The sequence below is a fragment of the Trichomycterus rosablanca genome, chromosome 18 (genome assembly GCF_030014385.1).
Source record: "Trichomycterus rosablanca isolate fTriRos1 chromosome 18, fTriRos1.hap1, whole genome shotgun sequence".
NCBI lineage: Eukaryota > Metazoa > Chordata > Actinopteri > Siluriformes > Trichomycteridae > Trichomycterus > Trichomycterus rosablanca.
The window spans coordinates 1,921,370-1,939,931 of NC_086005.1; the positions used below are offsets into that span (position 1 = coordinate 1,921,370).

Consider the following 18,562-nt stretch of genomic DNA (forward strand, 5'->3'; position numbering starts at 1 on the left):
CTACATACAAACACAATGGGCTGTGTCTGAAAGAGACAATGGCACAAACCCCACTTATTAGCATCAGAACTTATTTTCCTAATAATATCTCTTTTTCTATTGTAAATTTAGACATATCTGACAACCCCTGCCTTTCCCACACACACACACACACACTGCACTGCCCTATGATCTATGTTGGCCAAGGAGGACCTCTTCTTTTCACCAGCCAGTGGCAGATTCTACACACAGCTATACCAACACAGAGGAACACACTAAACTAAAATCTTCGTTCTATTCTCATGCAAGCACCTTGGCCAAACATCAGTCCTCACCTTTGCAGTAGCTGTGAGACGATACCTCACCCAACACGGCCAATTGTGTCTGTTGAGCGTACAACCAGGCCGGTAGCACAGGTGAGATTAGAACCTACCACTGTTAAGAGCTACCGCATTGAAGTGCATCGTGTTGCTTCCATGTCTGGTCATGGAAAATGATAGGCTGTTGTTTCATCGCTTGCTAGCGTTACGTGTCAGGGAAAGCTTGTAGATGTAAATGGCCACATAATGTGATCTCTTGTCCTGCTTTACATACGCAATGTGTGTTGTTAGTATAATGGAGGGGAGCAGCATCAAAATTTACAAAAACCACAGACTCCCCACAGACTCCACAAAAAAATCAGTCCTAAAGCCTAAATCGAAGGTTTCACTTTCACTTGACTGTTATTATTGTAGAGTTTAGGGCTGATTATGTGTCATATTGTTTGTGTTTGTACTGCTTAGTTAGGTCCGACCGGCTTGACCAAAGTTTTATTGGAACGTGTGGTCATGACAGCCTGTAACCTGACTACATGACAACCAGCCCCACAACCCCCATATTACAATATTTCTTTTAAGGAAAGTATTCCCCAAGGTATTGTACAAATAAGCACATTAATAAATATAATTCTCACTACGACATGCTGTCTTAAACGATAATAAATTGTCTATTAAATAGAAAATGCCGCGTCACTTTGACTTAGCTCATTGTTTCATTCTGGAATCGGTGTGCGCTTTCGATACCGTTCATGCTGTAGGCTGATCTGTACTTCGAGTTCTGATTGGCTCTGGAGAATGATTGACAGCAGAATGCACCAATGAGACTCGAGAATGCGCTTTGCAGAAAAGGTATATATCGGACAACCGCGCATTAACCGCGCATTTAAGGTCCAACTCAGCCGGTCGTGTGACCCGAAGGGCGAGAACATTCCCGTTTTACAAACCAGCATAGGAATAGCAAACCGGTACCGCCTGTCTGTGTGGCTCATTTTGAGACCTAGTAACCAAAATAAGTTTAACATTGTGTGTCTGTTTAGCTGAAATATGAACGGCCAAGTGAACGGTTTCCACAACTCCATCATCGATGAAGATTGTTTCTTGTTCACGTCTGAGTCTGTCGGTGAAGGACACCCTGGTATGTATCTTTTATTATTTTTAGCATTATAATCCTTGAAATTTTAGACATTTTCGGGTAAAATAGTTCCGTGCGAGTGCTGTGTAGCGGAGTAAGCGAAGCCGAATGAGGCGCAATGCGTTTGCGCAGTTAGCATGTTAGCAAACAATAGCGATAATATTAGCAGTATTCTTTAATTTTAATACCGTTCTCCGTCCTTAAACTCTATTCGGATGTATTTTGTTGATTTAAAAATATCCACTCATTTCTTGTGTTAATATTTAGCCCATTCTTACTTAAAAAGGTCATTGTTCGCCCGTGATGACGGTTATTTTTGACCACGCCACGCGCTTGTCAGGCCGACGCCGGTAAAGTAGATCCGCTACTGAACCATAACGCCGGACTATTTCGCTTCAATTCTCACACATTTATATATTTAATAAGTCAAACTATTTCTGTAATAGGTCCATTTCGTATTTCTACAAAATACGGTTTTATTTGAGATTTTCTGGATGTTAAATCCTGGCTCATAGCGGACAGTATGGCGGGCTGGCAGCATGTGCTCACTAATGCAGGCACTGATGCAGCCAGGGTCAGATACAGATTTATGTACAATTCCATGGTTTTCTTTCCAAATAAGTCCGAAAAAAGACTAAACAGAGCACAAACTGCAATAGTACATCAGTATAAACCTCAATTCTGTGCGTCAGAATAGTTGAGCATCTTAAAAGTGATTGGACGACACGAGCAGGAGCATAAAATGTGCATAAAATCTTAGTGTATGCCAAAGTTTTTAAAATGGCATTTGCTTATGCTCAGGTACCCCAAATACTTCCAAAGTAATACCACTGCCATGTTCATGTTTTTGCAAATATCAGTATCAGGTTAAATGTGTTTAATCACTGTGCAGTCATATTAGCAGTTTGTGGACCTTAAACTATATACTATATATGATCTAGGTTTAAACCTGTATGTGCACCTTCTTTGGCAGGTATGTATTTCTGTCCTTGCCGCACCTCACACTATTGGTGAGCCGTATGATCTTTACACGGTTTAAGTAAGCCAGGTCTTTCTGGCAAAACACCACCTAACCATAACCTGTACAGACTGCAGTAAAGGAAATTTGCATCTCGATGCACTTTGCAGAACTATATATATATATATATTTACATTTAGGATTATGACACTTGTCAACAAAAGTATTGCATCATAAAGATGACCACATTGTGTGTCAGGTGGTTCAGTGATCTGGTCATTTGTTGAAGTACTTTCTTTAAGGTCTTAATGATTGGTCATGTTATAAGATAACAAACTGAGCCGAAGTATTAACTGACCCTGGTTTGATTTCCTCAAAAGTGGTGCAAGAGAACACACAAGGACCGGTTTAAAAGAAGTGGGAAGGGTTCTGTCTCATGAAGACCCTGCGTGACTTTTTGTGAGGTGACCAGGTAGTTTGTATACCTGTATAAATGTCAGTTATCAGAAGATCTGTGGAGCACTTACTGGTAGTAAGATTTACTGATGTTGTCAGATTTACTGATGTAAACATTGTTAAAGCCTACATATTGTTCTGTTTCATGTAGCTGCTTTTTTATTTTAAGTCCGGGGAAGTCGGTTCTGACTCCGGTGATCGTATGGATGGTGTTACTATGGTAAATAATGGTGATTTGGACTTTATTCTCAATGTCAAATCATGTACTGGCACCTTCCATCAGTAACCCATGTGCTCAGTGAAACCACGTGCTTTTGTCTCTTGCATCAGCCTCCACTCTGGTTGCCAGATTGCCCTTAATCCCTCCTACAATCCGGTAACCATCGGAAAACGCCCTCCTGATTTCCGCTGTGTGTGGAGAATGAACCATTGTTTATATCTGTGTAGTGCACTCATTTATGGAAGAGGAATACGTTTACACATTTTATGTGTTAAATGTACCTGCAGTGACCTGTCTGTATAGGGAAAACACAACATTGTGGATGAGTCTTGCGTTCTAGGTGCGTAACCTGTACAATATTAAAGCCAGAAAAACGTTCCGTATGTGTCAGGGCTTTGTGATGTTAGCATCCTTGTAGTATTTGTAATTTATCATACAGCCCAGCATGGTTTTGCACCCATATTGGGAGAAGAGGTTCATACTCCCGATATAAGTATGCAGAATACGAGAGGTGTGTACTGGTCTTGCACATTTGCCAAGAGGCACTGTATGTCCAAATTTATCCCCACAGGGTTTACTTGGGTTCATGTTGCAGTACAGTGCCTAGCTGGTTGAATATTCGGCGTCTGTCTAAATTTAAATGACGACTGCCTTTTGCAGTTCATGCTAGCGAAGTGGTCGCCGCCTGCATACTGCGAGGTGTTTTATTTCATATCCATTTGGCATTTAAACACGAGTGACGCTCACTTGCTTTGTCGGGAAAAATCTGCTTTTGTTGGAGCACGTTTTCACAGTGCAAGGTCGATGCCCTCTAAAAGGTCACAAAATTGATATCCCAAGTGTACCACTGTATGCAGCACGAGTCCTATCGGAAATAAATGTCTGATTTTTGTGCACAGAATGAAAATGTGCCGTTTTGCAGAGTGCCGGCGATGGCGCAGGGTCGGCTCCATTACAGCTGATTAAGCTGGCTTACCTCAACTCTAAATATAGAGCCTCCTAGGGGGTGCGGTGTAGCAATGCGTACAGGAGCCCAAACACTCCAGTGTAGCTGTTACTGGGAAACACGCACCTGTTTAAGCCGTCGTGTTCATTACTGGTCTTTCCTGCTCTGCGTTAAAGAATGACGCTCGCTGTAAATACCAGTAGCAAAGACTGTGACTGTCCACACCTGAAACGATGAAAAAATGTTAAGGATGCACGTTAGGTCAGAGGACAGTTGACGAGTGCAAAGATCTAATTACACAGCCTGCATGAGTAAACATGGTGTAAAAATCTAAATAAATAAAGCGTAAAACTGGCAGTCAGACTTAAACCAGGGACCTTTCGGTTACTCGTCCAGTATTTGTTGAACTACCATTGCACTATGAAAGTAAACAGAACTTGTCAACGTCACTCTTCTTCAATGGGCTGTGAAACCAGTATTCAAATCCATGAACAATCAGGCATATTCTAACAAAATAAGCAGGCTGCGAATTTAAATTATTTGGAATGGTACCAACAATAGAGCAAGGTATCATGCAGCTCCAAAAAGCAGGAACTCTCATTACATTTCCAAACAGGACTTGAGTAGGGACACACACAAACTCCTGTTGATGGACCCTAAAACGACTTTAAAACCAACGTTTTACTAATAAAGATCTAGCCGCTCCTTCCATAAATAACCCCGGGGTTAATATAGCATGAACTTGTACCACCATACCAACCCACTCATTGGAGTTAAATATCATTTATACAAAACTGCAACTCAATTTGTAGCAGTTATAGATACACCTAAACTCAAAATCTTTGAAACTCGATGCCCGTTATTGAGAAATTTGTACCCTTAAACTCAACGTTTCCCCTAAACTCAACGTGTTCAGTTTGTTTTTTTAAAATGAATTTATTTAATTTCAAATTAACAATAAACAGCCGCTTTGTTTAAAAGCCGTCAGATAATAACCGTCAGATTCACTCTGAAAGCGTCCACGTGTGTGTATCTGTGTTCATCTGGATTTTCCTCACTGTTTCACTTTTAAACTTGTGTTACAGCTCGAGGTTCTGAGAAATTGTGAGAATCAGCTTTTTATTTCACTGTTTTTATTAGAGATGGGACGATCGATCGGCTATGAATCGGTATCGGCCGATTTTTAATCAAAATATGCGATCGGCCGATATTTCCTAAATGTAGCCGATCCGATCGTGTGATATATAAAGATCACGTTAAGTTAACAGCTCAGTGGATCGATCCAGACTTTGAGCTACAAAGCACCAACCATCGCATCACAATTCGTCAACAATCGTACAGAAACCACAGTGAAAGCTCTTCATGACCTAAAATAACATGATTAACGTTGTGCATCATACATACGATGTAATTTTGCTGATTGAAATATTTACTTTAAAAAGATAATTCAACCCAGTCACATCTGAGTGGATTCTATCAGCACGTTATATAAACTCCTGGTTCACTTTGGTAAATCGTGAGCGGTTCTTACTTGTGATGTAGATGAGAACAGAAAACGTTACAGAGCCAATCGGAGGCAAAAGTTTATTCATTACCAAATTCGTTAGTTCAGGATCATCTGCTGAACTTTTAGGATCATCAGAAAACTTTTAGCTCCTTAGACGGAACGAGTCTGACTCGGTTACAGATCTGTGGTAATAACAGTGTAATGAAGCTTTTTAATGTAAGAGAGTCACACAGAATGTTCTGTAGTAGCTGGTGTTTATTTAAAACCACGACATTAATTATTAACAGTAAACACGGAGAGATGACTGAGAAGAGAAACTTACGCTTCGCGAAAAATGAATCGACTCGTGAATCACTTTAAGCGATACAGTGAACAGATCATTTCTCTTAAAGGCACAAACACACACACACACATGCTGCTCCGGTTTATCTTCACTGTGAGGCTCTTTTTAAGGTTTTTTCAGACTGAACTGGATAACATTAAACCTGCGTGTGTGTGTGTGGTCAGTTAGACTAATGAAATATGTCTCCTGTGGGTAAAAAAAATAATTGTTTGATGTACTTTATTTACTGCTAAATTTGCACCCCCCCGGCTATCGGCCGATATCCCTGAAAGGAGATCGGAATCGGTGCCAAAAACCCCGATCGGTACATCTCTAGTTTTTATATTATATTTGTGTTATTTTTTGTGTGTAAGTGTCAAAAACAACCCCATTATTTTACATTAGCCTAAAATCCATGCAAAACCATACAGCTTTCCTGTACATCCCTAAGGGAAAAAATACCTTAACTTAACGTCTTTTAAACGCCAGTCCCAGAATCAATTGATGTTGAGTTTCAAGGTACCGCTGTATAGCTATAGTGCAGGTATAAATACAGATTTAAATATGTAGATATAGTGCAGGTCACCTATGTGCAGCTTTTCTAGGCAAGGCAGATTTATACAGCACCATTCATACACTGCGGTTACTCAGGTAATCAAGCTTTAAATAGAGAGTATAAAATACACATGTTTATTGCAGTAGATTTATAGCTTTATGTGGGGGGGGGGGGGGGGGTTAAAAACATCTAACATTTTATTATACAGTATACTGTATATCCAGAGGTTTGAGGTTTTGCTGACTGAAGCCTGGTGTCTGATTGATTAGTGTTACTGCAGTGCTGTTTTCAAGCAAAACGAAATGCAGAAAATGTTAATTGTCGTGCACGAAATGTAATTTCCAAAAAGAAAAGGTGCACTCCGGTGCTCCAACACCTACAGAAATGTAAGCATTCCTCCAACATCACAAGTTTGAAGCACGTGTTCCTACTGATTTCTAATTTCTTTATAGCAAAATAAAACCGGCTGGTTAGAAAATACTGCATATGGACGGGGTATAAATCACCAGCGTACGCAGCTCCTGAAAGGTGGGTGGGGGTAGGGGGGTGTGTAACGGCCCTGAATGTGAGGCGCTCGTTTGGGCTCCGCATCACAGCTGGCGTTTCACGAGGGTGGAATCTGAGATGGTTATGCTTCCTGGAAACCCAGTCGTACCCTTAAAGGAAAGGGGCACACTGTACTGGGAGTGCTGATGTACGTAATGTAGCTTCTCACTGTGCCGACGGTCATATTCTTGTACCGTATGGTCAAAAGTAATAACTTTGCTTTCCAGATAAGATTTGCGACCAGATCAGTGATGCCGTGCTGGATGCCCACCTCAGACAGGACCCTGATGCTAAGGTTGCATGTGGTAAGCATTGAAAATAATTCCATAATCAATTACCAAGCATTAGACAGGCTGTCATGGGCATAATGGGTACGAAACCTGATATGCTGATGTAGTGATAATTAAATGTCTTGTAAAGAAAAGGTGAAGCGACCTCGTTATTAGTTACATCCCGTGTTCTTTAAATGCCACGTCCGTTGACTTGCAGAGACCGTGGCCAAGACTGGAATGATCTTGCTGGCCGGTGAGGTGACCTCGCGCGCGAACGTCGATTACCAGAAGGTCGTCAGAGACACGATCAGGCACATCGGCTACGATGACTCCTCCAAAGGTGGGACAAAATTAAGCAAGCAAAGCCTTCATGATTCTGAAATTGTTGAATGTTGAGATTCAAACCCTTGATCTGTTAGGAATCCGGTTTTAATACAAACCGATTATTGATTATGAATATTGTAAGCAAGTGGTTTTATCAGGCATGATGCAGACACTAATTTCTCGTCACTTATTGCTTATATTCAGTATAAGCTGATTGATTCTACAAAGTGAAGCAATATTTGCATGATTCTGATTAAATGAACTGTTCTCAAATGTCCACTGAGCATTTTAAGTGCGGCAAATTCAATCCGTGCCTTCTGTTTAGGTCATCATTAATTCACGGCTGTGAGGGTCGTGTCACGGGCCACAAAACGAGCCGTTTCCAGTGTAGTCTTCACTTTGTTGTGAAATTCAAACTGTAAGGTTTGTGTTTAGCGATGTAGCATGCCTCTCGTTCGCTGGTTAATCTGCATTATAAAGTGTCCTAGAAATCCTACGGCAGTTCAGTTAGCAACCGCGTAGTCGAAACGTCCAAGATGTCGAAGTAAAGCGGCTAAAAACACGACTCGGGTAAATGAGACTGCCGCTGGATGTTCTAGGTTTACATTCAACTATTAAGGTAGCTGTGCTGTGTATCGTAGCTTCTATTTATTCTATCGTTCAGTTTATGTGGGTAATTTAATGACTTGAATCTTGATGAGATCCGTGAAATTAAGCACATTTTCCCATGAATTTAGTGTAAACTCAGACTCGGCTTTATTGTCCTTCAAAAACCATGTACATGATTAGAACGAAATGCAGTTACTTAGGTCTCGGTGTGTGGAAACATAATAAAATATAAAATATAAATAGCAAAAAAAAAAAAAGTAAAGACTTAAACTAGAAGAAATAACTAAGATAGGAATTTTAAATATGTACATATACCTAAGCAATAGAACTCTCGTGTTCTATTGCTTTTATACAACAGTTTTTACAAAATAAAGAATTTCATAATAAATATGCTTTAATATTGACAATACCTTCCGCCAAAAAGTAGTTCCACAATGAATATAAAGTTTAACACTACAAAGCAGACATCCCAAGTTGCAAAAACTCATTTCAGGGAGGTAAGAACAACAAGAAGAAGAAAGCAAGAACCTCCGAAGGGAAAAAAAGAAATAAAAAAAGCTCTCGCACACACCAAAGGATTATGGGTGATGACAGAACTTCAAGGAGCTGCTAACTGTTCGCGTTACAAACACACTAATGTTCCCTACATAGTGCACTAGATTGTGTATCAGATCACGGATATATGTTCCCTCCTACATAGTGCACTAGATAGTGAAATAGACAATAGATTTATGTTCCCTACACGGTGCACTAGATTGTGTATCAGATAACGGATTTAAAACGCGACCGTGCGCGTTTGTGTGCATGAAGCTTGTCGTTAATGGCAACGCGTCAGCGGAGTAATACAGTTGTGGTGTGAAAAGGCCGTGCTGTTATCACCAATATCAGCACGGTTAGAACGCTTCTCAACCAATCAGATTGTAAGGTCGGAACTAACTGTTGTATAAATTCAAGTATTGCAGAAGTATTATTGCACAGGAACTACAGCAGCTTTATGTGGATCTAAAGTGCATGATTCATAAACTGAGCATTAATCCGTCTTCGCCCAGGCTTCGACTACAAGACCTGCAACGTTCTCGTGGCTCTGGAGCAGCAGTCCCCGGACATCGCGCAGGGCGTCCACCTGGACCGTAACGAGGAGGACATCGGGGCCGGAGACCAGGTGAGAGCAGAAGTCCCAACAGTCGCATCAAAACGAACCACCTTCATTTAAATAAAACGATTAACACCGTGTCACGATCAGGGTCTGATGTTCGGCTACGCCACTGACGAGACTGAGGAGTGCATGCCCCTCACCATCATCCTGGCTCACAAGCTGAACGGCAAGATGGCCGAACTGCGCCGTAACGGCACCCTGCCCTGGCTGAGGCCGGACTCCAAGACCCAGGTGAGCGGGTGCATTCGAACCCTGCCTCGAACAGCCTGTCTGGTGTGTTATTGTTATTTAGGTCTGAGCTGAATTTCCCCCTCTTGTGGTGGCGTCGTAGGTGACCGTGCAGTACCGCCAGGACCGCGGTGCCATGCTGCCCGTCCGCGTGCACACCGTGGTGGTGTCGGTGCAGCACGACGAGGGCGTGTGTCTGGACGAGATGCGCGATGCGCTGAAGGACAAAGTGGTGAAGACTGTCGTGCCCAGCGAATATCTGGACGACGATACCGTCTACCACCTGCAGCCCAGCGGCCGCTTCGTCATCGGGGGGCCGCAGGTGAGCTGAGGGCGCGTGTGCACCTGCGTATCAGTGATGTGTGTAAGATTAGCCGATGTGTTATTACCTGATGCTCTAATTCGCATTGAATTTTGGGGGTTTGTGCAGGGTGACGCTGGTCTGACCGGACGCAAGATCATCGTGGATACGTACGGAGGCTGGGGCGCTCACGGCGGCGGAGCTTTTTCAGGAAAGGACTACACTAAGGTCGACCGATCCGCTGCCTACGCTGCACGCTGGGTTGCCAAATCTCTAGTGAAGGCTGAACTGTGCAAGCGTGTCCTGGTGCAGGCGAGTACCTATACTCGGTGACCTTCAGAGGTATCCCAGTGGCTTTTCTGGGGTGTATCGGTGGCATTTTTAAAACCGTGTGTTTGTTCCACAGGTGTCTTACGCTATCGGCGTGGCCCACCCTCTGTCCATCTCCATCTTCCACTACGGGACCTCTCAGAGGAGCGAGAGGGAGCTTCTCGACATCGTCAGGAAGAACTTCGACCTTCGCCCCGGCGTTATCGTCAGGTAAAGTGCACTCCTTTTAGGGACGGGCTGCCGCCTGTCACGTGACCTGTCGGGAGAAAGAGCTGAAGGTGGGCTGATGGTTCGCTAAACTGTGTGTCGCGAGACTAATGTGTGAAGGTGCTAAAGAACAAAACAAAGCGCAAAAATGGCCTTAAAGTTAAACCAACTCCCAGATCATTTGCTTGTACGTTTACGTGGGAGCGTCTCACGATAATACCTGCCAAACACGTACTGACTGACTCTCCTAAATACTTACAGGCACGTCAAGCTCTAGTATAGAAAGATCTTCAAACTAAAATACAAACGGTCTCCAATCGATCAATTTGACTTGTTACAGCAGCTCCAGCACAGAGTAAATACAGTTAGAGTAAATAAAATTGACTATATAATGACTTACTATTATACAGCAGTAAGAAATAACAACTATATAGGAAAACTGTAGCTGTGACATATACTTACATGCACTGATCAGGCATAACATTAGGACCACCTTCCTAATATTGTGTTGGTCCCCCTTTTGCTGCCCTATACACAACAAACTGCGCTGCTCTGTGTTTTCTGACATCAGAACCACCCCCCCCCCCCACAACCCGTCAGTGCTCATAATGTTATGCCTGCTCGGTGTATGTGTGTAGTATGTAATTGAGTTGGGGGGGGAGGACTAGGTCTATAGGCTGTGAATATAACCGCTGTGTAAACACTACGTAAAACTACTAAATAAATAAACCAGGGTGGCTCGGTGGGTAGCACCGTCGCCTCACTGCAAGAAGGTCCTGGGTCCGATCCCCAGGTGGAGCGGTCCGAGACCATTCTGTGTGGAGTTTGCATGTTCTCCCCGTGTCTGTGTGGGTTTCCTCCCACAGTCCAAAGACATTCAAGTGAGGTGAATTGGCGATACAGAATCGTCCAGGACTGTTTGACATTAAAACTAGTGACCAGTTACTATCTGTCCTGTCATGTATGTAAGCAAAGTGTGTAAAACATGACGTTAAAATCCTAATAATTAAATGAGTAAACTTGCCCATCGTATGCCAGCAGTTCTCTTATGCACCCACAAACAATAATAGCTATTGTAGGGAAGCACTGCTATAGAAATTGCAGATTAAATTGCAGCAATAAAACCAAAACTTCTACTATTGGTGTTGTTCCTAAACAGTAAATCTGGTTAAATCAGTTTTTAAATGCTTTTTAATGCCAGAACTTAAATGTTTGTGAAGACCATTAAGCCCAATGTGCTTATGATTTCATGTTAATGTGACGTTAAGCAGTAATTAAAATCCTCTCACTGGTTCTCCTGTGCACTTCCAGAGATCTGGACCTGAAGAAGCCCATCTACCAGCGCACGGCTGCTTACGGCCACTTCGGCCGCGACTCCTTCCCCTGGGAGGTTCCCAAAAAGCTCAAATACTAAACACTGTAACGTCCTCCTCTCTCGTCCGGCGGGCGTTACGCTACAGAGAAGCCCGTCCGGCTCGACGAGGGGGGCGAAGTACCGAATCCTTCGTGCTCTCCCTGAACTCCTTTTCCCCTCTCAATAAATCCTCTAAATGAGTCCCGAAGGTGACCGAAAATCCTCCCTGCTTTCCTCCGGTGCCTGCCGACCCTGAGCCCGGTTCCTTCTGTGTTTTTAGAACTCTTCCTGATCGTCTTCTCCTGACCTTTAGTCTCCGTACCCCTCCCGCGCCCCTCTACAATCGAACGACGGCACAAATCGAGTCGAGCGCTGCGCGTTGCCGAAAGAAGCACTGAATCCCCTCGGATCCGTATTTTATTCATAAATGTAAGAATGCTCGTCACTCATGCCAGTGTTAGCATTTTTAGCGGTGCGTTTCTATAACGGGATCAAAATAATCGGATGTCCGAACCCTCGAATGAGAGCCAGCTGGGTAAATTGGACGCTGTGTTTTTTTGGAAGAATAAAAATAATCGATCGGGTACATTTATATATTCTATTTTATTATACAAGGCGAAGGGTTTTATTTTATTCGGACGTCTGTCGCGGTCCCTGCAGGCCATGAATGTTCCGGTGTGTTACAGAGAAGCCGGAAGCTGCTCACGATCGTGGCGCTGTGAAGGGACCGCGGTGCGAACTCCTCCCCTCTTTACTCACGGTTCTATTTCCGGATCGAACCTCGTCGCCGTAGCTCCGTTTTTCTGGATGTTGTTTTTGTACACCACAGTGTGAAGGTGCTGCACTTTCCCCTCCGCGGGCGGCCGACGGCCGGCGTAGCTACAGAGAAGCCGGGCTCCCTCGCCTCCGCGGAGGGGTTGCCTTCACCACTTGAACCGCTTCGTACTTGAAACACTTGCTGTAGTCCTTTTATTTTCTTTCTCGAGCCCTGGTGTCCATACAGAAAAGCCAGAGAAGTCTCGGGCGGGCCAGAACGTTTCCTTTTGTGTTCGGTGAAACACCTCCGTGTCCCGGGCCGCATCCTCACGGCGTCCTACAGAAAAGCCGCGAGGCTCTGCAGCCTGGAAGCTGTGACCATTGTTACCTTTTTTTTTTTTTTTTAATTCGTTTTTATCAGAGCGATGGCAGATTTGGTGAGACCGACCATGCAAACTCGCACATGCTTTACGTATCGGGCGGTCTGCACCGGAGTCGACGCAGAAGCAAGATTTGGTCAGTGTTGTACAGAGAAACTGGCCTGTTTACGTTGCTCTGCTCGGCGACGGTCAGATCGTCCGTCCTTCTCATTTTGTGGTGTTTTTAATGAAATCTTTCCTATGAAAGCCCAAATGGTGCATCAGATTGGTTGCTGAAAGAGCAAAAGTGCCTTTTCTATAATTTCTCCCTCTTTTCCTTCCCCACCCTGAACCTCTTGCCTGTTCTGTAACGTCCACCAAATTTCTCCTTCTGATTGTACCTGCTGTGGTTCCTCAGCATCCTCCTCCTTTCTCTACTCTTCAGTGTTTGTCTCTCTTGTGAACTGTTAATAAAATTTCAGCCCTGACTCCCAAGTTTGTCTTGTTTGGTCTTTTGGATTAGCCACATGATCCCTGTTTACGTACGAGATTTTCTCCAATCCGACTGAATTCATTCCGATTATAGATGAAGACTCTGGTGTTTGTTTGATCTAATTTACAAGCACGCTACAAGTACCAGTACAAATACCGCTTAGTGTATGTTACCATGACAAATGGGATCGTCCAGAGTAACAGCAGCAGAATGAACGATTAACCTCAAACTTCCACCAACGAACATCAAACCACTTATAAACGACTACATGAAAATAAATGGCAACATGAGTGGGGAAAACAAGCAGATCAGCCATAACATTATAACCACCTCCTTGTTTCTACACTCACTGTCCATGTTATCAGCTCCACTTATCATATAGAAGCACTTTGTAGTCCTACAATTACTGACTAGTCCATCAGTTTCTCTGCATGCTTTGTTTAGGCCCCCCCCCCCAGACACCGCTGCACTACTGGAGTTTTTAAATACCCTGTCCACTCTATTAGACACTCCTACCTAGTCGGTCCACCTTGTAGATGTAAAGTCAGAGACGATCGCTCATCTATTGCTGCTGTTTGAGTCGCTCATCTTCTAGACCTTCATCAGCGGTCACAGGACGCTGCCCACGGGGCGCTGTTGGCTGGATGTTTTTGGTTGTTGGACTGTTCTTAGTCCAGCGGTGACAATGAGATCCACTCATACCAGCACAACACACACTAACACCCCACCACCATGTCAGTGTCACTGCCGTGATGAGAGTGATCCACCACCTAAATAATACCTGCTCTGTGGGGGTCCTGACCACTGAAGACCAGCATGAAGGGGGGCTAACAAAGCATGCAGAGAAACAGATGGACTACAGTCAGTAATTGTATATGGTAAGTGGAGCTGATAAAATGGACAGTGAGTGTAGAAGCAAGGTGGTTTTAATGTTATGGCTGAGGCATTATAGAAACAGAAATGAACGTGAAGTATGTTTTCTTGAGGAACTCGTTATTGTTACTCGTTATTATTTAAAGTCGGCAGGATAAACATCTTTAGATCAGTTTGTTTTTGTTATGTTGAATTTTGTGCTAATGCACGTTCAGAACAAATTTAAACTTTGATTTGCAGTGTAGTGGGATACATGTGTTATAGGGCGAGCACTGTCTCCTCACAGCAAGAAGGTCCCGTGTTCGATTCTGAGCTCCGGTTTCCTCCCACAGTCCAAAGACGTGGAAGTGAGGTGAATTGGAGATACAGAATTGTCCATGACTGTTTGACATTGAACTTGAACTGATGAATCTTGTGTAAGCAGTAATTAACGTTCCTGTCATGAATGGAACCAAAGTGTAAAACATGACGTCAAAATCCTAATGAATAAATAAACGTTATCTGCCTTGGTCTCGGACTGTTTCCACTGAGGTGTAGACATGGACGTATTCTGTTCTCATTGAGCTACTGCAGACAATTTTGCTCTGTCTTTATAAGCATTCTTGTCTGTGCTAAGTCACAATCATGTCTAGGATGAAGGTTTAAGAAGTTGGGTGACTGTCAGCATGGCATAATTCTCATTTTCTAGAAAATATTCATCTTAAATCTTGACCAGGAATTGGAATAGTATAAAAATGAGCTTGTGCTCTCCTGTAAAACCTAATCTTTGTTGGCTTCTTAAAGGAAATGTACAGTATAATATTAGCAGTTTCCTAAGCTGACCCATCTGGGCATCTACACAGGCATGACTGTCTGGGTCAGGGGGTGGATTGGTGCCCTGTCCAGGGTTTTCCTGACTTGTGAAACCGGACCTAATGAAAATATATGCTAGAAATGATCAATTTAATCTGAATAGAAACCATGTCAGTTCACTGCTGGCTGGTGTAAAGAGGCTGTTAAATGTACTTGAATGGTACAGGGGAATCTAAAGGATGTTAAGATCTATTCAGAGCCTTTAATAGAACTGATTGTCCTAAAAAAAAAAAGGTTGATCCCCTGCTGCAGGGGGTCTTTTTTGGGTTTTATCAGCGTACCAAGCCCTTGTGAAAAGTGTAACTGCATTTTAAAAGATAAAATCTGCTCTGCGGCTTTATTTGGCTTCTGCAGGGTTTATTGACCGAATTGATCCTTCCGCGGCGTTTCGACTGAACTGTTTGCCAGCAATCTAACTGTAAATCTTATCTGGCCGCCTCTGCACTTTTCCACCCCCCACAGTTTGTACTCGACCTGAACCTTGTTCTAATGTACCTCTGACACACTGAACTTTTCCACCAATAGTGATGGCTGCCCGTCACTGTGTAGGGTAGGTAGACGTTGAGAAGAACGTGCTGTGTTGCAGGGATTCATTCTGGACTAGTTGTTGCCCTCAATACAACATGAACAACCAGATTTGAAAATGTCCTTTTTTCCGACTCCTGTCCAACAGTTGGTACAAGCTTGTTACTCAAACTGGACAATGACCACGCTGGACCAAGTGTAGGATCAACACGACTGCTTCAACCTGTTACATGCTGCTATAATCCTATTTTTAAATCATCTCCCCCCAATTTTTATCCCAATCTAGTCACCTCCAACTACCTGATTGCATTTCGCTTCCTTTCCACTGTTGCCGAAACTAACCTACGCCCCCTCCTATGCAGAACGATCTGTATTATCCTTTGCTTCTGGTGCAGGCTCCATCAATCAGCCACCAGAGGCCCTAATTTCATCAGTTATGAGGTCTCCCCTCCGGCAACCAACCCAATAGACGAGCCAATCGTTGTCTATGTGGGCGCCCAGCCTGCCGGTAGCAGAGCTGAGATTCGAACTCATGAGTTCTATGCTCTCATGTTTAGGGGTCACTACAGGGGAATGTGGTCCACAAACCAGACTTGGCACCATTTTTCCTCCTGATGCAACCGTTGTATTTCTGTCTGGGTGAGTGCACCTCCCAACGGCAAGGCTGTTTTGCCCAATAGCACCATTGAGATTCCCACCCTGGATCCCCAGTAATGGACTAACGTGTTTTACCGCTGAACCATTTGAGCCTCCGGCTATTTTTATTATCTTTACTTCGCAGACCTGTAAAAGCAAACAAACAGGAGTTGGTTTATCACCAGTAACATCAGGCGCCTCCGACCATTCCTGCTACCCAATCACATCCATGATGACGTTCAGGACGACACACTTCCACATGTTCCACTGCCTGAGGATAACTATCTGCTTTTGTAACGTGGACGTTTTGTTCCAGTATCATCCCTGACGTACCCTGATGATTCAAAGCATTGATTCAAAAGTTCCATGTCAAGTCAATTTGATATATTTATATGGTGCTTTTTACAAGACATTGTCTTGAAGAAACTTTACAGAATCCAGGACCAACAGACCAAAAAACTCTATTGAGCAAGCCGAGGGCAACAGCGGCAAGGAAAAACTCCCTTAAAATTACAGGACAAAACCTTAAGAGGAACCAGACATGTCAGTGCCTATTTCATAATAATAGTAGGAGATCTGTTAGACATTGGTTAGATAAAGTTTCCTCGTAGTTCACCTGTCAAGGACCTGATGGACTTTAAGGACCGAATCATTACGGCCAGACGTTGCTAAGGGTCCAAGGAGGGACAAGCCAGTCAAAACACCCATGCTGACTCCTGTCCACTATTAAAAGCACCTTTGATAGACATGCAGATGTTGGAACTGGACGTTGGCGCATTAATAGAGGTTTGACTGGTCAAGTTAATGTGGACGTGCATGTTTACTCAGAGAAGTTGACAGAATGGGCGCAAGTCTGTCTGAAAATCTAGTGAGCTGCCTTGCTGCCTACTGCCTTCCTGATCAGCTGCCTCAGTAGAGAGGATTCTAATAAGACATGGAACTCATAAGGCAGATTATTTAGACGCTCTACTTATACAGAGATCAATGGAAGTCTTTAGAAAGGCTTCCCAGAAGAGTGGATGATATTAAAGCGACAGTGGAAAGATAAAGCCGTTAGATATAAATGCCACACGGTTTTGAAATAGAACGTCCAACAAGCCTGTGGTCAGGTGTCCCAATACTTTTGGCCCTATAGTATGTAGGGTTGCGGTGGATGGACTCTGATCTAAAGACTAAATGCAGAAGTGAGGGAAGGAAATTGAGAGATTTCAGTTGCAGGATTTGGACAGAGCTGCAAACAGACGTTACCAGTTTCCGTTTATTTCATTTTCATCAACCGCTTCATCCTGGTCAAGAACGCAGCAGGTCCGGTTCCAGCGGGAAACACTGGGTGCGAGCGGCGATACCCTGGCAGGGCGCCAAACTATCTCAAGGCTTCAGCCACCCTAAGAGACAGAACCAATCGTGTCTGTGTAGTCGTCCGTCCAACCGTAGTTTGACTGGCCTGAATCAGCCCTGGTCGTGAGGGGGCGGGTCACCATGTGGTGCCCTGCAGTAGGTTGGCACCGACCCTGAAACCTGATGAATGAATGAACGTACATTTTTCTGTTCATGGTCTAAATCTGATCCCAGAAACTACAGCACAAGTATAGCTGGTTCTCAGATTTAGATCAGGAGGGTGTGGCTGGTACGACTGACCCCTGAAGTCGGATCTGAGGTCTGGGATTGAATTTCACGCTGTACATTTTTAGCTTAGCTCTCATTAGCGATGGCTCATGTAGCGCCTTTTTCACACACCAGGAGCTTTTCTAAGAAACATAAAGATAAAACGGTGGGCTGAAGCTTCACCAACCTGCTGGAGACCAGTGGAACTGATACTGAGGGATAGGAGGTTTTGTGGTCATTACTGATGAAGGTAGTGCAGGGAGGTACAGATTAACAGAGAGGTGTTAGAGGTGATTTGGGTGTTGTAGAGGTGACAAAATGTGTTTTCATTTCTCATAGGGGTGATACGGCTGATGTGGGGTGAAATAGGTTCTGTAGGGGTGATACAGGTGCTATAGGCGTGATATAGGCATTGCATACCGATATAAGTGTTGTAGGGGTGATATGGGCATTGTTGGGTGATAGGGTGTTGTGGGGTGATATTTGTTCGGGTCATATGTTTGTTGTAGGGGTGATATGAGTGTTGTAGTGTTGATATAGGTTTTGTAGGGGTGATATGGATGTTGTGGGGTGACGAGCATTGTAGAGGTGATATGGGCGTTGTAAAGCTGATATGGGCGTTGTAGAGGTGATATGGGTGTTGTAGAGGTGATATGGGTGTTGTAAAGCTGATATGGGTGTTGTAGAGGTGATATGGGTGTTGTAGAGGTGATATGGGTGTTGTAAAGCTGATATGGGTGTTG

At 43.7% G+C, this 18,562-nt stretch overlaps 1 protein-coding gene across 1 annotated transcript; it reads left to right on the top strand.

Annotated features, from left to right (window-relative positions):
* The first annotated feature begins 1,190 nt into the window (after positions 1-1,190).
* On the top strand, positions 1,191-13,330 carry mat2aa (methionine adenosyltransferase 2Aa). The gene is made up of 9 exons (XM_063014256.1): positions 1,191-1,431; positions 7,167-7,244; positions 7,429-7,551; positions 9,194-9,306; positions 9,388-9,531; positions 9,632-9,850; positions 9,959-10,141; positions 10,236-10,369; positions 11,678-13,330. Exons 1-9 carry the CDS (start codon positions 1,341-1,343, stop codon positions 11,778-11,780), a joined length of 1,188 nt encoding a protein of 395 aa, XP_062870326.1. The 5' UTR covers positions 1,191-1,340; the 3' UTR covers positions 11,781-13,330.
* The last annotated feature ends 5,232 nt before the right edge of the window (positions 13,331-18,562 follow it).